This window comes from Rhinatrema bivittatum, chromosome 6, assembly GCF_901001135.1.
Source record: "Rhinatrema bivittatum chromosome 6, aRhiBiv1.1, whole genome shotgun sequence".
Classification (NCBI taxonomy): Eukaryota; Metazoa; Chordata; class Amphibia; order Gymnophiona; family Rhinatrematidae; genus Rhinatrema; species Rhinatrema bivittatum.
Window position 1 is genome coordinate 106467290 of NC_042620.1, and position 15727 is coordinate 106483016.

The following is a 15727-nucleotide window of genomic DNA, read 5'->3' on the forward strand; positions in this document are numbered from 1 at the left end:
ATGTGTGCATGAATGCTGCGTGCATGTCTGCACACCTCTCCTCTTTGTCACAGTCCTGAGGAGGAGGAGCTATAGCAATCAGCAGGGTGACAACAGCAGCAGGCTTCCTGCATGATAAAGGAAGTCTTCCCCTGCTGGCCATTCAGCTATGGAGGTGGCACCAGTGTCAATGAATCATACTGTTGCTGCAGTGAATAAAATAGGTGTGGAGAGCAATACTTTTGGAGGGGGTAGAGCCAGAGTGGAGGTGATAGCATCCAAAGTTGGTGGTGTCTGTACACTATGGATGTTATACCCATGGACTAGTAGGTGTACCATTAACCAATTTAATTGGCTAGAATAGAGTGATCAAGCTGAAAAATACATCTTCAGATGCCCCTGCAGATAGCTAGATCTTGGTCCTCGAAGGCACAGAGTTATGAAAACAATTATAAGCCTGAGGGGAAGCCAGTGTAAGGAGATTAATAATATAGTGACTCATCACACCTTTGAGCACACATGATGACTTTGGCTGCGATGCTCTGTACAACATGAAGATAAGTCACCAACTTACTAGGCACTGTATGCTAGTGTTGTTTGACCTTTGACCTTTATTTTTATATATCTAAGTGAACTAACACAACAACCACACTGCTTCATTTTGGTTTATAATAATTTTCTATTACCATATATCTGTTTTTTTGTACTAGTGGATGCTATTTTTCAATGTCTAATGTGATAAAATGTTTTGACAACTGAGATTAATTTCATCAAAGTAATGAGTTAACAAATATTTATCAACAAAACTAATGTATATGTAAACTCCAAAAAGTTATTTAATATACATGTAAATGAGGGTTATTAATATTTATTTTGGCTATCACTTCTATTTTACATTTTAACTGGGATTTCAAAGGTTAGCTTCTTTAGTTATTCTTATTCTGGCATTTGCAGCTTGACAGCATTGCTGGTGAATGGGTTGGACTTCCACCATTGCCTTCAGCTCGATGTCTTTTTGGGCTGGGAGAAGCAGACAGTCTTCTTTATGCAGTTGCTGGCAAGGATCTTCAGTCCGAGGAAGCAATGGATTCAGTGATGTGCTATGATTTTAAGTAAGCTGTATTCATTGTGTGAGGCACAGTTAAATATTTTATATTATAATCATAATGGGGCGGATTTTCAGAGCCCTGCTCGCGTAAATCCGCCCAAAACCGGGCGGATTTACGCGAGCAGGGCCCTGCGCGCCGGGAAGCCTATTTTACATAGGCCTACCGGCGTGCGCAGAGCCCCGGGACTCGCGTAAGTCCCGGGGTTTTCGGAGGGGGCGTGTCGGGGGGGCGGGCCCGAACCGCGCGGCGTTTTCGGGGCGTGTCGGGAGCGTTCCGGGGGCGTGGCTACGGCCCGGGGCGGCCCGGGGGCGTGGCTGCGCCCTCCGGACCCGCCCCAGGTCGCGTCCCGGCGCGCAGGAGGCCCGCTGACGCGCGGGGATTTACGCCTCCCTCTGGGAGGCGTAAATCCCCCGACAAAGGTAAGGGGGGGGTTTAGACAGGGCCGGGCGGGTGGGTTAGGTAGGGGAAGGGAGGGGAAGGTGAGGGGAGGGCAAAGGAAAGTTCCCTCCGAGGCCGCTCCGATTTCGGAGCGGCCTTGGAGGGAACGGGGGTAGGCTGCGCGGCTCGGCGCGCGCCGGCTATACGAAATCGATAGCCTTGCGTGCGCCGATCCAGGATTTTAGCGGCTCTGCGCGGCTCCGCGCGTATCTACTAAAATCCAGCGTACTTTTGTTTGCGCCTGGAGCGCAAACAAAAGTAGGCTATTCGCGCTCGTTTTAAAATCCGCCCCAATGTGTGGCCACCTGGCTAGAGATTTGGAGAGTTGGGTCAAGAACTCAAAGTTTCATTGTCTAAACTTTGACTCTTGACTCAGAGCTTCAGTAAGATACTTTTCCTCAACATGCCTTATGATCCCCAGCTTTTAACTGAATTTTAATACTATTTTTTTTAAAGAGTTGAATTAATTTGTAATGATTAAGTAGCACACCATCGTCAAGGCATCAACTCTGCAAAAATATAAATCCTTGTGTTCCAGATGGCATGGAAAATGCTATATAAAAGTATACAATAATTATAATATGTTCTTGAAATGACATTGATATTGTTAATATTTATTTTCAGGGCAGTGGCATGGACAGAAGCTAAAAAGCTTCCAATCAAACTATTTGGTCACTCTGTGGTGTCATACAATGGAGTTATTTATTGCCTGGGGGGGAAAACAGATGACAAGTGAGTATATTAGAGTTTTGCTCTGTACTATACTGCAGATGCTTATTAGAGTACGTCATTTGCCTTAAATCTTCATGCTAGACTGATAACTTGAGATCTAAGCTAAGCTCTCACATTATCCTGGTGAAACCAATTGCCACATAAGCTATGTCTTTTTGGGGACTGGAGTTTGGTGGTGCATTTATGAAAATTATCTTCAGATTAGAGAGAATTCTAAATGCCTTTGAGGGCATTATTAGTTCAGAATATGTTATGAAAGTGTTATGGATAGCATAGTGCAGAGTACAGTTGCTGTATTGATCCTGGAGAAAATTCATCATCATCTTCAGCCAGCCAGACCAGTCTAGACATATAGATTATGCTCACTGACTAGCAGAAGAGAGACAGAGATCTATGCCTTTGATGTCATCACCCCTTATAGGCTCCCATGCTGACCTCAGCCTGCCAGTATTCTTTGGCTCCAGCAGATGGTGGGAGTGCATCCTCTGCTCAGAGCTGAGGTCTGGTTAGGTCAGGGTGAAGGAAAAAAAAATTCAAGGCTTCCTGTTGGTTAGCTGCTGAGATAAAAGTTATAGACCCCCTCCTTCAGTTGAGCAGGGCCCTGGGCCAGGGAGCTTCCAGGTTTGTGATAAAGGAGTTGCTCGGCAGTTGTTATTTTCCTGCCCTTAGGTGATTCTTGGGTCTCCTGAAAAAAAAAATTAAAAGGAGTCAGTTTGTGTGTGCTCCACATAAAGTTTAAAAAGAATTTCCTAGCGTGTAGACAGATGGACTCAAGATCAGTGGGTTTATGCTTCCCTGCCAGCGGATGGAGACAGTATACATACTGATGTCACAGTATACATAAGCCTGCGCTGATCCCAGCCTGATGTCACAGTATACATAAGCCTGCGCTGACCCCAGCCTGCTAATCTCCATCTCCAGCAGATAGTGGACGTGCTTCTCCTTATGGGGATTGCTTTGAGCTTTTTGAAAGGAGAAATTCTAAATTCAGGAAAAAAAAAGCCCCACTCTCCTGCGGTGATACCTAAAGGTCCCTCCCCCAGTTGAGAATTCCTGAGGCAATTTCCATGGTCCATCAGAGGTGTACCTTGATCTGGTAGCTGGGTTGCCCGGCTTTGAGTTAGCTGCTAGTTCAGCTGAAAGGCAGCAGGTGCAGGAGACAAAGTGCAGTGGTGACTGCAGATGCCCTCTCCCCCCGCAGCCAGAGACCATCTTTGTATTCAGTCGATAAGCACTGAGCTCAGGTAAGGTTTAAAAAAAAAAAAAAAAAAAAGAGAAACTTTTACCTGAATCAGAGACAGTTAGAGGGGTGTCAGGACTTCCTCTGGTCTCCGTTCTCAGCACGCCATGCCAGCATTCGTTCCCACTCCTGTTGGGATTGGGGAACTGGGCAGATTGGCGGGTTGAGCGGCCCTGCACTTGGGATTTTTTCTTGAACGTGGCATGGTAGGCCACGGTGGCTGTTTTTGTGTGCTCTTGTACGTGTTCTGCGGCCCTCTATAGGCTGTCTGTGTGCGCAGTTTGTCGGCTCTGCGCACGTGTTGTGACTCGGTTTTTGGGCATGCTTTTTACGTTCACAAATGTTTTTATGTGCTTAACTTGGCACACAGGTTGTGCATGCGCCTTGCCGCACTTTCTTCTAGGCGCTTATTTTTTTGGGCTTATTTCATTTTTGAGCAGGAGCCATTCCAACGCACGTTTACCGCAGGAATGGTGCCGGTAAGCAAGAAACCTAAGCGTCTTCCTGTTTGTGTTGCTTGTCATATTAGGGCTTCTCAGCCTGACCTGGCTTCTAACCCATGTCAACGTTGTTCAGACGCTTAGGGGTATATTTTCAAAGGAATGCGCGCGTACCCCCCGAAAACCTACCCCAAACCCCCCCTGCGCGCGCCAAGCCTATTTTGCATAGTCTCGACGGTGCGCGCGCAAGTCCTGGGGCTTGCAAAAAGGGGCGGTCGGGGGCGTGGCCAGGGGGCGCGGTTAGGGATCGGGGGCGTGTCTGGGGGCATGTGGGCGGTCCGGGGATGTGGCCGAGTGCCCCGACACAGCGGCCTGTGTCGGGTCCTGCCGCGCCGGCGCGAGTAAGTTACTACTGCCCGGAGGCAGTAGTAACTTCTCCGATTAGGGGAGGGAAGGTGCAAGGGGGTAGAAAGATTTCGGAGCCGCCTCGGAGGGAACGGGCAGCGCGTGCAGGGCTCGGCGTGCGCAAGTTGCACAAATGTGCACCCCCTTGCATGCGCCGACCCCGGATTTTATAAGATACGCGCGGCTACGCGCGTATCTTATAAAATCCAGCGTACTTTTGTTCGCGCGCGCGTATGTTTTTAAAATCTACCTCTTAAGGAGAGTTGTCTTCCTCAGATTTTGCTAAGCCTGGCTGGTCATGGTCTTGACTGGGGGGACACCTGATCTTGGTTCTCCCTTGACTGGCTCTTCCGTTTGCGAAGGCATTTCTAAGGGACCATCTCCAGTTCCTTATGGGCTTGGTCTGAACCCGGCTGCTTTTTCTTGGGTGGAATTATTTCAAGGCTTACAAAACTTTCCCGACAGGAATCCAGATGGCACTGATGATGAGGTTGATCCGGATTCCCTGGAAGATGGGTAAATTCCTCCAGTGCTGGAACCATATCAAACCATGTTGCGGTTCTTTCATAGAGATGAACTGCCGGCCCTGATTTCCCAGACCTTGAAACAGCTGGGTGGTCCTGGTTCGGATGCTATGTCTGAACTGAGGAAGAATTCTATTTTGATTTCCATAAGTAAAGCCTCTTGTTTTTTCCTAGTGGTGGATGCCATCCAGGAATTGATTGATCTGGAATGAGATGCCCCAGCGGCAAATTTTAAAGGGGGTTGGACATTGGAATGTATCCCCTGGATCTGGCTGTTAGAGAGTGTTTGCGTTTTCCCAAAGTGGATGGTCTGGTATGTGTCATTTCTAAGTGGACAACTATCCCCGTGGAGGGAGGAGCAGCCTTGAAGGATTTGAGGCTATTCCTAAGGAAGCCTTTGAGGCAGTGGCGATGAATTTACAGATTGCCTCCTGTTGCACCCTAGTGGCAAGATCTTGTCTGCTTCTCTAATTCCAGAGTGGTTATGGAGCCTCCTGCTGCCTTTTTAGCAGGCACAGGCTGTGATTTGGTCCCGACCTTGGCCAGAGGAGTGGCTTCGATGATAGTGGCCAGGCGTCAACTCTGGTTGCGAAATTGGTCAGTTGATACAGCATCCAAAGCCAATCTCACCGAGATGCCCTTTAAATGCTTGATCGTATTTGGGAGCGAGAAGGAGAAATTGGCCAGTAAGTGAGGCGAGTCTCCGGTGCCTCGGTTGCCGGAGGATAAGAAACAGTTATACCAAAGGGGCGCTATAAGGGATCGTGTCAGGCAATATCGTCCCTACAGACGGAAGACCTTTCAGCAGACTCGGCCTTTCGGTAAATCTCAATCCTTTCGTCCCTGCCAGCTCAAGAGAGGAGCGGGCTCAGGTGATGGACCTTCCCAATGAAGGTTTGCTGACCCACCTTCCGGAACAGGAAATAGGGGGACATCTCTCTCTCTTTTATCAGAGGTGGGTCGAGATCACGTCGGACCAGTGAGTCCTGGAGGTGATACGCAAAGGGTATGCACTGGAATTTTGCAGTATTCCTCAGGACATGTTCATGGTATCCCCTTGCCACTCCCCGCAGAAGAAGCAGGCAATGGAGTTCACGCTTCAAGGGCTCCTCAGACTGAGGGCTGTGGTTCAGGTGCCCATGCCTCAAGAAAGTATGGGGCGATATTCTATTTATTTTGTTGTGCCCAAGAAGGAGGGCTCCTTTCGTCACATCTTGGATCTGAAGATGGTCAACCGTCACTTGAAGGTGACTCATTTTCGAATGGAAACCTTACGCTCTGTGATAATGCGATGCAGTCGATGGAATTTCTGACGTCCTGGGATCTGTCAGAGACTTTCTTTCACATTCCCTTCTGATTGGAACACCAACGCTTTCTACGCTTTGTGGTGTTGGGGCACCATTATCAGTTTTGGGTGGTGCCTTTTGGGCTTGCCACCACTCCCAAAACATTTTCCAAGATTATGGTGGTGGTAGCGGCAGCCTTACAAAAAGAAGGAATTCTGGTGCTCCCATATTTGGGCGACTGGCTGATTCAAGCCAAGTCTCAGGAAGAGAGCTGCCTGGTGACACACAAGGTGATCTCCTTATTGTAGGAGCTCGGTTGGTTGGTGAACATGACCAAGATCAATCTTCAACCATACCAGTTGTTGGAGCATCTGAGGTTTCAGTTCGACATGGGACAAGACAGTTTTCCTACCAGAAGTTCAGATCCAGAGATTGATGTCTCAAGCGCGTAAGTTGATGAACACCTTACGCCCGATGGTGTGGTCCTACCTACATGTACTTGATTTGATGGCAATTGGAAGAGGTGCCATGGGCAAGGGCACATATGCATCCTCTTCAATGCTCTTTATCTCGTTGGAACCCGCAGTCTCAGGATTATGCAGTTTGGCTCCACTTGCCGATGAAAATCTGCTCCCACCTCCAGGGTAGTTGCAGGAGGCTCATCTGAGAAAGGGAGTTCCCTTGCCTTCTCCAGCCTGGTTGGTACTCACGACAGATGTGAGTCTTCATGGTTTGTGGGCTCAATGTCTGGAGTTAAGAACCCAGGGGTGCTGGAATGCTGAAGAGACCCTCTGGAACATCAATTGCCTGGGGGCCCAGGCGGTACGGCTGGCATGCTTTCAGTTCAGCCACAGACTGTGGAATCGAGCATTTCACATGATGTCGGACAACGTGATGACAGTGGCCTATATCAAGCGCCAGGGAGGAACCAAGAGGTAGAAAGTGTCGCAGGAAATAGACCATCTGATGGAATTGGTGAAAGGTCATCTGCAGATGATCTTGGCCTCTCCCATTTCAGGAACAAACAATGTAAGAGTGGACTTTCTCAGCAGGGAGCGTTTGAATCAAGAGAATAGATGTTGTCAGCCGAGGTGTATCAGCTGATTGTGGATTGCTGGGACCTTCCATTCTTAGACATGCTGGCAACTTCCTGAAATGTGAAGGTTCCTCACTTCTACAGTCGCAGGAGAGATCCATGCTCCTGAGAATAGATGCTTTTGTACAGGTCTGGCCGGAAGACAGATTGCCTTATGCCTTTTCTACATGGCCCTTGCTGGGCAGTATAATTCACAAGATCGAAGGCCACAGGGGGCTAATACTCCTGATGGCGCTGGACTGGCCCAGATGTCCATGGTATGCAGATTTGCGTCAACTCCTGGTGGAGCCCTCCCTTAGTCTTCCACCCAACATGGATCTGTTTCAGCAGGGACCGGTTCTTCACAAAGATCTGACTCGATTCTGTCTTACGGTTTCGCCCACTGGGCCTGAGTCCGTCTACACTAAGGAAAATGAAATTATCAGGTAAGTAATTTCTCTAATACTTGGGAAGCCAGATGCAACAATGAAGGAAACTGAGCTGATACATTAGAGGAGCTTCTCAGGGGTGAGTGCCCAAACTGGGAGATTTGTTTTCAGTGGGACCATTATTTATTCTTGAGCTTTAGCTTCCTGATCGCTTCTTCCTCGGGGTGTGGAAAGAAATTTGCGCTTTGTGGGATATGCCAGCAGTCAGTGGGGGAGGCAATTTTTGCCGCATTTGCAGAAAGGAGAGAGAAATGGAACAGCAAATACAGTGTGCACTGTTGAGGGGGGAGGGGAGGCTGCACCATTGGGGCAGATTTTCCAGCCTGTTCTGGTCGGTGAACTCACTACCGCGGTGGGCATGGCAGTCATTTTGATAGCGCAACCTGTGGGAGCTGCCTTGCTTGATTCTCATGGCACAGGATTCAACAGAAAATTACTCGGGCACTTTGGGCTTTAAAGAGCCAGTGGCATTGTTCCCAGAAATTAGTCTTCCTTCCTATGCCTCCTTATTGGCAGAATTTTTGAAATGCCTTCATAAGTGCTCATTGGGGTCATCCAGTAATAGACTTGATGGCCTACAGCAAGAATGCCAAGGTGACCAGATTTTACAATGGAAGGAAAGAAAAGGGATCATCAGGGCTCTATGCATTAGTACAGCCTTGGCCACAGGACGAACAAACTTTTATATCTTTCCCCTATGGCCTTTGGTGAGCAGGGTGGTCCAGAAGATTTCCAGGCATCACAGTCTGGTGATCCTGGTGGTGACCAAATAGCTGAGGTGTCCTTGGTATGTGGATCTAGTCAGGCCTTTAGATGGATTTCCATTGTGGTTTCCAAAGCACAAGGATTTGTTATCCTAGGGTCCAGTGGAGCATGAAATCCAGTTTGATTCTGTCTTATGACTTCACCTTCAGTTAAGAAGGATTATTCTCAGGGAATGGTTCAAATCCTCCTAAGATATAGGAAGTGTATTATGTCCTTGGCTTATGTGAGAGTATGGAAGATTTTTGAAGATGGTACATGGACAGGAGGTTATCAGCAAAGAAAGCTTTGGTAACATATTCTATAGTTCCTGAAAGGTAGCTTAGATAAGGGTTTTACTGTCAATTTTCTGAAAGTACAAATAGCAGCTACTGCATCGTTTAGGGGTTGGATCCTGGATAGGTCTCATTCTGCTGAGCCAGATGTCCCCAATTCCTCAGAGAAGTGAAGCACATGAGGGATCCAGTTCCATCTTGGAGTTTGAATCTAGTTCTCAATTACCTAGCGGATTCTCCCTTCGAGCCTCTGATGATTTCCATTAAAATTCTATCAAGACTTTGTTCTTAGTAGCTATATGTTCAGCAAGACAAGTTTTGGAGCCATTCAGGGAACTATTTTTTAATGTTTTCCAAAGAGACAATAAGGATTCAAACAATTCCTCTTTTCTTTCAAAGCTTGTGTCATCATTGCATCTTAGGTAATTTCCCTTCCTTCTTTCTGTAGACAGGACTGTGGAATAGAGTACTTCAAACCATCACAACTGAGGGTCCAACTAGAGCTGGAGAACCCCCACAGGGGCAGCACAGGATTTCAAGGCAGGACAGAGAGGATCTTCCGCCTGTACCAGCCATCTCCCCCACAGGTTGAGCCCTTGGGTTCTGCTGGCCGGCAGGACTTAGGCTACAGATGGAATCAAGGTGCAGGCTAGAACATGGAGACACAGGCTGGAAAGAAGGGCTGGAGATGGAGGCAAAGCAAGTCTAGAAATTGAGGCAGAGCAGGACTAGAGACAAGGGCTGGGCACACGTGGAACTAGGCTAGACAGGCTGGGCAAACTGGGACAAGGCAAGGCACTGGTAGTACAGGGAATGGATACCAGGGAAGGATTAGGCCAGACAAAGACAAGATAGACAAGGACAAGACAGAACAAGGAACAAGAGGCCCAAAGGCAGTGGTTCAGAACGCCCATAGGCCACTAAGCATAAGGCCTGGAGGCCACAGGCTAGGCAAGGCAGAACTAGAAGGCCAGAAGGACTAGGCAAGACAGAGCTGGAAGGACCAGAGACCACAGAACAAGGTAAGACAGAGCTGGAATGCCCAAACGCCACAGGACTAAGCAAGGCAAGGCTTGAGGGTCCGAAGGCCACAGGACTAAGCAAGACTGAGCTAGAAGGCCCAGAGGCCACAGAGCAATACAAGGTAGATTAGAGCCAAGCAGGGAGCAAAGTAGACTCGGTATCAAATATTGCAAGAGGCAGCTAAATAGACCAAACCCTGCTGAGTCATAGGCCCATGGAGACTATGGCTGGAATGAGAGCAGGTGTAGCTCCATGGGGACCTCTGATGGCAGGGAGGCTACATAGCAGGTTAGATCTTAAAAGTACCCTCCTTAAACACCCCTCCCCCAGTTCTTACCGGGAGGAGGATTTTGGGCATCGGGGGTATAGCCAGAGTGGAACCGAACATTAGGAATCATAGGAGACAGGGTCTGAATGAAAGTCTTTGAAAGTCCACTGAGAACACCTGAGACTGGGTTGTCAGACTCTGGGTTTTTTAGGAGCAAAGTTGGTGGACTAAAATCTTTCAAAGACAAGACTGCAGGGCTGGGATCCCTCATAGGCAAAGTTGTAGGTCTAAATGATTGGGTCTCTTCCTGAGAAGCATGGCTGGCTGGGACTCCTTCTGGAGCAGCATAGCTAGTATGGCAGACTGGAGCTCCTCCCAGAGTAGCACGGCAGACTAGGGTGCCTCCTGGAGTAGCATGGCTGGTATAGCAGATTGGGGCAACTCTCTGAGCGGCACAGTTGGCTGGGGCTCCTCCCGGAGCGGCACGACTGGCATGACAGACTGGCATGACTGGCATGACTGGCATGACTGGCATGACAGACTGGTCTTCCTGGAGTGGCAAGGCTGGACTGGCAGATGGGGGCTCCTAACTTGGGCTCCTTCTGGAGTGGCAAAGCTGGACTGGACTCCTCCGGAATGGCAGACTGACTTGTGCTCCTCCTAGAGTGTCAAGGTTGCTTAGGCGTGGTGGCTTGGGCTTCTCTCTGAGAGGCATTGTTAACTTGGGTTCCTCCTAGAGTGGGAAAATTAGTAGGCTCCTCTAGGAGTGGCATAGCTGGACTGGGCTCCTCTTGAAACTGCATGGCTGGAGCCACTGTGGTAGCACTCACATCCTGGACTGGATTGTTCAGAGCAGTATATGGAACAAAACTAGAGCCTGGAACATAGTTAGATTTCTCTAAAGGAGATAAAGGCAAATCCTTGGAACTGAATACCAGATCCTTCTCAGATAAAAGTTTTCTTGCACGAGAGTAAGGTAAAAGATCTGGGGTTGAGTGTATCACTGAATTCTGTTTAAGGATGAAGTCTGTTTTAAAACAAGGCTCTGGGTAGGTAATTATCCTAGCTGACTGAGACACTGCTACAGGATCAGAGCTGGGAGTAACCTCCACTACTGAAGTAATCTTTAAGGCATCATTCACATAGTTAGTCTTAGTTAGAGCAAGATGACCCAGTCTAATGGTTGGAAATGTACAGGCTGATTTCCGTGGGGCTTGAGCGCCAAGTAACCTTTGATTAGCTATAACTGGAATTTCAGATCTCAAGGCAAGGCTTTCAGTATTTAATAGAGTGGAAAATCCAGAGGCAGTTGAGTTGGAGCTTATCAAATCTTCTTGTTCAGATGCTGGTTTTAAAAGTAAGTTAATCTTAGCTGGAGATGAAATACAGACAAGTGTAACCATTAACCTGGTAGAATCAAGAGTTAGACTGGTGTTAGAAAAAAGCAGAAACACAAGAATCATTCATTAAAACAGATACTGTTGGAACTGAATGATAATACTTTTCTCTTTTAAGTTGATTGTAAAGTTTCTCCCCCACTGACTTCTGCAAAAAGATATTGCCTTCAGAAAAAGTCAAAACAGGTGTCTTAGGAGCAGAGTGAAACTGCTTTTCCTTTTCCAGTATCTGGTATTGTGGATTAACTTCTGCGCAATATAGAGGGTTCTGTGAATGTGGGTTAACTGAAGCCAAGATGGAGATATGTTTCAGTTACAAGGCTTTCCTCTTGCTTCAGACAACAGGAGTACTAGAGTCCTCTGATATAGAATATACTTTTTTAACTTCATTGTAGCATTTCCCTTTCACTCCCTTCTGAGGAGAGCGATTACCTTTAAAAGGAATATTGAGTGATTGTAAATCAGGTTCAACAGACTTTAATTTAAACATAGAATTAACTGGCTTGGTTTTTACCTTCTCATTATGGTGAAAGAAGACATCAGAAGTTTTTAACAAAGAGTGAAAGTGACAAGGACCTACCTCTTCAGAGGTCACTTATGCAGTAACTAGATCTTGTATCTTAGAAGTTGGTTTAATAGCAGCGCAGTGAAAACATGTTATTCAGATCAACTATTTTCTACATAACATTTTTCATATTTCCAAAAGGGGGTTACAGGATTAGGAAGGGTGCATTGACGACACACTAGTTCAAATGGTGGGCTCATGCATTGGCAGACATTGCAGTCCCAATAATAAGGGATATAAAGCAGTGCTGTAGGAACTGGAGCTTTTTGAAGAGTGGGTATTTTATCAGAAATTGATTTAAGTATATCACAATTAAGAAAAATCCCTATGGAGATGGGATTTACACATTTGCATCCCTTATACTCCCAGATTTACACATGCAACACTTTGGAAATCCTGGGGGAGTATGGCCTTGGCAGTTAGTGCAAACCCAGTAGAAAGTTGAGGGCTCTATAGGATTAGAAGAATTTTCACTGGGCTTACCAGGCAGGCAAGAAGTTCTGAACAAACTTCCATGGGGACGGTATGGCCTTGTCATTCTGTCACAACTGAGGCTAGAGCTGGGGAACACCCACAGGGGCAGAAAGGATCTTCTGCCTGTACCAGCCACCTCCCCCGCAAGTTGTGTCCCTGGCGGCCGGCAGGACTTAGGCCGCAGCTAGAATCAAGGTGCAGGCTGGAACTTGGAGACACAGGCTGGAGATGAGGACTGAATACTGAGGCAGTGCAGGGCTGGAGACGGAGGCAAGGCAATGCTGGAGACTGAGGCAGTGCAGGACTAGATACCAAGTTAGGGTAGGACTGTAGACAAGGGCTGGGCACATGTTGGAACTAGGCTGGGCAGACTGAGAAAAGGCAAGGCACTGGCAGCACGGGAAACAGATATCAGGTACAGGTCTAGGCCAGACAAGGAAAAAACTAGACAAGACAGACAAGGACTGGACAGGATAGGACAAGACGGAACAGAATAAGGAACACAGAGGCCCAAAGGCAACGGTTCAGAAGGCCCATAGGCCACTAAGCATAAGTCCCGGAGGCTAGGCAAGGAAGAGCTAGAAGACCCAAAGGCCACAGGACTAGGCAAGACGGAGCTAGAAAGCAAAGAGACCACAGGACTAGGCAAGACTGACCTGGAAGGCCCAGAGGCCACAGGACTAGGCATGACAGAGCTGGAAGGCCCAGAGACCACAGGACTAGGCAAGACAGAGCTGGAAGGCCCAGATGCCATAGAACTAGGCAAGGCTGGAAGGCCCAAAGATCACAGGACTAGGAAAAACTGAGCTAAAGGCCTGCAGGCCATAGAGCAAGAAAAGGTAAAACGGGGTCAAGCAGGGAGCCAAGTTGAAGGCATCAGGTATTGCAAGAGGCAGGGTTAAACAGGCCAAGCGCTGCTGAGTCATGAGCCCATGGAGACTATGGCTGGAGTGAGAGCAGGTGCAGTTCCATGGGGACCTCTGGTGGCAGGGAGGTTCCATAGAAGCCTGGATCCTAACACAAACTGCATAGTTTAAATATAAAAAGATTGCTTTTAAGATATTTGAATGTCATGAACTGTTTCAAAAGGTCATATCTTTTTGTCCTTTATGGAGGTGGCTTCAAAGTCTACTTTGGCATGCTGGATAAAAGAAGTTATTGCAGCAGCCTACATTGGCAAGAGCCAATCCTTACCTGAGAAATGAAAGGCACATTCCACAAGAGCACAGGCATCCTGTGGGAATTTTGGTTTCACCTATGGAGTAAGCCTGCAACTTGGTTGTCATTACATTCTTTCTCAAAGCATTATTGTCTAATGTTATGGCCAAAGAAGAGGCTTCTTTTGGCTCAAAATTATTAAGAATGGAGTGGTAACATCATGTTTACCTCACACCCATGATAAGGTACTTTCTTTTGTTATTTTTTCTGTTGGGAGCAAGAGGAAAGGGGAGATTAGCAGAGGAGAAAAATGGGCAGGGGTGGAGGGGTTGAAGATGGTAGGGGTGGAAAGCAGGGAATTTTTTAGTGGCCAAGGGGGAAGGGTTTGGTTAGTTAAGGCAGCTAGGATAGCAGACTATAGTAACATCACAGGGGGAATTCCGGTGGCAGATCAAAAGAGGTTGGGGAGAGAAGAGTCTCTATCTAAGCTGGGCGATCTGGACTTGGTGGCAGTATCTTCTCATTTTGATAATAGAATGTGGTAAGTTTGGCTGATGGTTCCTCAGACTATTAAATATGTTACCTGGAATATTTCAGGTATTGGGTCTGTTGTTAAAAGGTTCAAGATACTACAAGCTTTACAACAATGTCACGCCCAAATAGCAATGTTACAAGAGACACATTTGGATAAAGTGGAACATCAAAAACTATGTAGACAATGGGTGGAGATGGTTTATTCTGCTCAATCAGGCACTGAGAATGCGGGAGTAGCTATTATGATTGGCAAAATGATTTCCTTCCAAGGTGGTGAAAGACCCAGAGGGAAGATTTATCCTAGTAGCTGGTACTCTATTTGGTCAGCCTCTCACAATATGTAATATCTATATGCCGAATACGTATGATCACAACTTTTTATTAACATTACCAAACTTTTAGCGAAACATACACATGGTCCTTGTTGGCTAGGAAGAGACTTTAGATGCATTCATGATGATAAAATAAATAGATCCAGCCACATACTTTTTACAGGGCCCTCAAGATCTAAAGGTATAGCCTATCTACGTGGAGTTTAGGCTTGGTAGACATTTGGAGAGTTTTGCATCCTCTGGAACAGGAGTACACACGCATTTCAAGGGCACATAATACATACTCTAGGAGAGATTATTTGCTGTTAAATAGAGAAGAATTTGGCAAAGTTACTAAATCAGAAATTGGTCCACTGGAAATTTCTGATCATGCTCCTATCTGGCTTGATATAGACTGGTTTCAGCCCATTGATTTGGAGCATGCCTGGAGATTTCCCAAATATATATAGGGACCAAAAATGTTGAGAATTCTAGATGTGAAAATGGGATGAGTTCGCAGAGAACAATAAAAAAAAACATGCTAATTTGTCGATTCTGTTATGGAAAACATCTAAGGTAGTATTACGGGGTGATATTACATCGTATGCAAATTCTTTTATTTTGGGAACAAATCAGGGAGGGTTTTGGCCAATTTAAAAGTTGGAGGGACATTGCTATGTTATGGCCATGCGTGATCCATTGGGCAAAGTGGTGAATTCAGATAAGAACCTTTGTGCATTATTTTGAGCTTTTATAAATTATTGTATGCTGCAAATGAAGTGGAGCTATCACAGGTTCAGGAATATTTGGCTAGGGAAAATCTTCCCAAGCAGACAGGAGAACAGGTGAATAGATTGAATGTGCCTATCTTATTTTAAGAAATACAATGGGGGATACACCAAACTAAGCTGTTGAAAGCCTTGGGTCCTGATGGTTACTCAGCAAAGTTCTATAAATTATTGACTAACAAACTTGTTGCTCCTTTAGAGAAAATGATTGAGACGTTAGTGAACAAGGGCATTTCCTGTTAATTCCGAATTCTGCCCTTATTATGGTGTTACTGGGAAGGGATCATATGTTCACAAACTCATATCAGCTTATTTCTCTTTTGAACTTTGACACCAAGTTGCTTGCCAAAATAATGGCAGATAGGCTGGCATGAGTTATTACGCTACTGATTGGGGAGAATTAGGATTTGCACAAGGTCGAAGTTCAGTATATAATGTTTGCAGAATTATTGCATTGATGGAGGCTAGCCATCATCGACAGCTCTCGTCCCTCAT

The 15727-nt window shown here is 46.6% G+C and overlaps 1 protein-coding gene across 1 annotated transcript in view; it reads left to right on the top strand.

Annotated features, from left to right (window-relative positions):
- Positions 1 to 15727, top strand: part of KLHL41 (kelch like family member 41) — a 44095-nt gene that overhangs the window by 9462 nt on the left and 18906 nt on the right. The window contains exons 2-3 of the mRNA XM_029605682.1: positions 934 to 1091; positions 2151 to 2258. Of these exons, the coding sequence (XP_029461542.1) occupies positions 934 to 1091; positions 2151 to 2258 (266 nt within the window). The remainder of the gene's footprint in view (positions 1 to 933; positions 1092 to 2150; positions 2259 to 15727) is intronic.